The sequence below is a fragment of the Buceros rhinoceros genome, unplaced genomic scaffold (genome assembly GCF_000710305.1).
Source record: "Buceros rhinoceros silvestris isolate BGI_N320 unplaced genomic scaffold, ASM71030v1 scaffold22339, whole genome shotgun sequence".
Classification (NCBI taxonomy): domain Eukaryota; kingdom Metazoa; phylum Chordata; class Aves; order Bucerotiformes; family Bucerotidae; genus Buceros; species Buceros rhinoceros.
Genome location: NW_010431230.1, coordinates 2,330 through 3,694, shown reverse-complemented (window position 1 = coordinate 3,694; position 1,365 = coordinate 2,330). Strand labels below are relative to the sequence as shown.

Genomic DNA, 1,365 nt, shown 5'->3' with positions numbered 1-1,365 from the left:
GGTGGGCAGAGCCGGTGCCCCCAGCCCCCAAGAGCGCCCCACAGGCAGCAGCGATGCCGCCAGCCACCAAGAGCACCCCGCAGGCAGCAGCAGTGCCACTGACTGCCCAGAGCACCCCGCAGTCAGCGGCAGTGCCACTGGCCACCAAGAGCACCCCACAGGCAGTAGCAGTGCCACCAGCTGCCAAGAGCACTCCGCAAACAAGTGCTACATTGCTGTCTTCCAAAAACCAAGCAAGTGCCCCCGCATCAGTGTCAAGCAGTGGCGCTCAGGTGGGCAGCTCGCTGCTTCTGGCCCCCAAGAGTGCCACTCAGGCAGGCACCTCGCTGTTGCTGGCCTCCAAGGGTACTGCTAAGGTGGGCTCCTCACTCCTAGCCTCCAAGAGCAGCGCCGAGGTGGCTGCCTCACTGCTGGCAGCTCGGAGTGGTGCTCAGCAAGGATCCTCACTGCTGACCTCCAAGAGCAGTGCTCAGGTAGCTGCTTCGCTGCTAGCCGCTCGGAGTGGTGCTCAGCAAGGTCCTTCGTCACTGGCTTCCCGGGGCGGAGCTCAGGCAGGGGCATCCCCGCTGTCCTCCAAGGGTGGCACACAGGCAGGTTCACCACAGCTTGCCTCCAAGAGCGGCTTGCAGGCCAGTGAAAGCCCTGCTAAGGCTTTGTGGAAACCATTAACCAACGAAGATGCAAAGGAAAGACAACCTTTTTTCAACAGACTGTACAAAGCGGTAGCCTGGAAACTCGTTGCTGTTGGGGGCTTCAGCCCTAACGTAAATCACGCAGAACTTCTAAACTCATCTATTCAGTCCGTGAAAGCTACATTAGATGTTGCTTTTGTTCCCCTGAAGGAACTTGCAGACTTGCCTCAAAATAAGAGCTCTCTAGAAAATATAGTTTGTGAACTGAGGTGCAAGTCCGTCTACTTGGGTACTGGCTGTGGTAAAAGTATGGAAAATGCCAAAGCGGTTGCTTCAAGAGAGGCTTTGAAATTATTCCTCAAGAAGAAAGTTATTGTGAAGATCTGTAAAAGAAAATACAAAGGTAGTGAAATTGAAGATCTGGTTCTTCTGGATGAAGAATCAAAACCTTCGAATTTACCTCCAGCTCTAAGAAACCCCCGTGAGATCTTGTAAGGGAGAATCGCAGTTTGTACCCTGTATAGTATTTCAGCACAAGGACTGAAGGTTGATTTTGTACTTTAAAAATGTAGGCTTCCAGATATTTTGTATTTCTTTCTCAGTTTTGCAAGACAATGATAGTCCTTTCACTTGGTAGCAATTGTATAAAACTTGTTAGAGGTAACAAGTGCGCGTTTAAAGGTATGCCTTAATACACAGCACACTAGTGTGCTCTTTTATTTGCAAAATACTC

The 1,365-nt window shown here is 51.3% G+C and overlaps 1 protein-coding gene across 1 annotated transcript in view; it reads left to right on the top strand.

Moving 5' to 3' along the window:
* The window catches only part of LOC104499809 (protein CDKN2AIP homolog A-like), a gene marked incomplete at its 5' end in the record, with an annotated part of 2,829 nt that extends 1,702 nt beyond the window's left edge, over window positions 1-1,127 (top strand). Inside the window, one exon of the mRNA XM_010143363.1 lies at window positions 12-1,127. Coding sequence (XP_010141665.1) covers window positions 12-1,127 — 1,116 coding nt within the window. The remainder of the gene's footprint in view (window positions 1-11) is intronic.
* Between the last annotated feature and the right edge of the window lie 238 nt (window positions 1,128-1,365).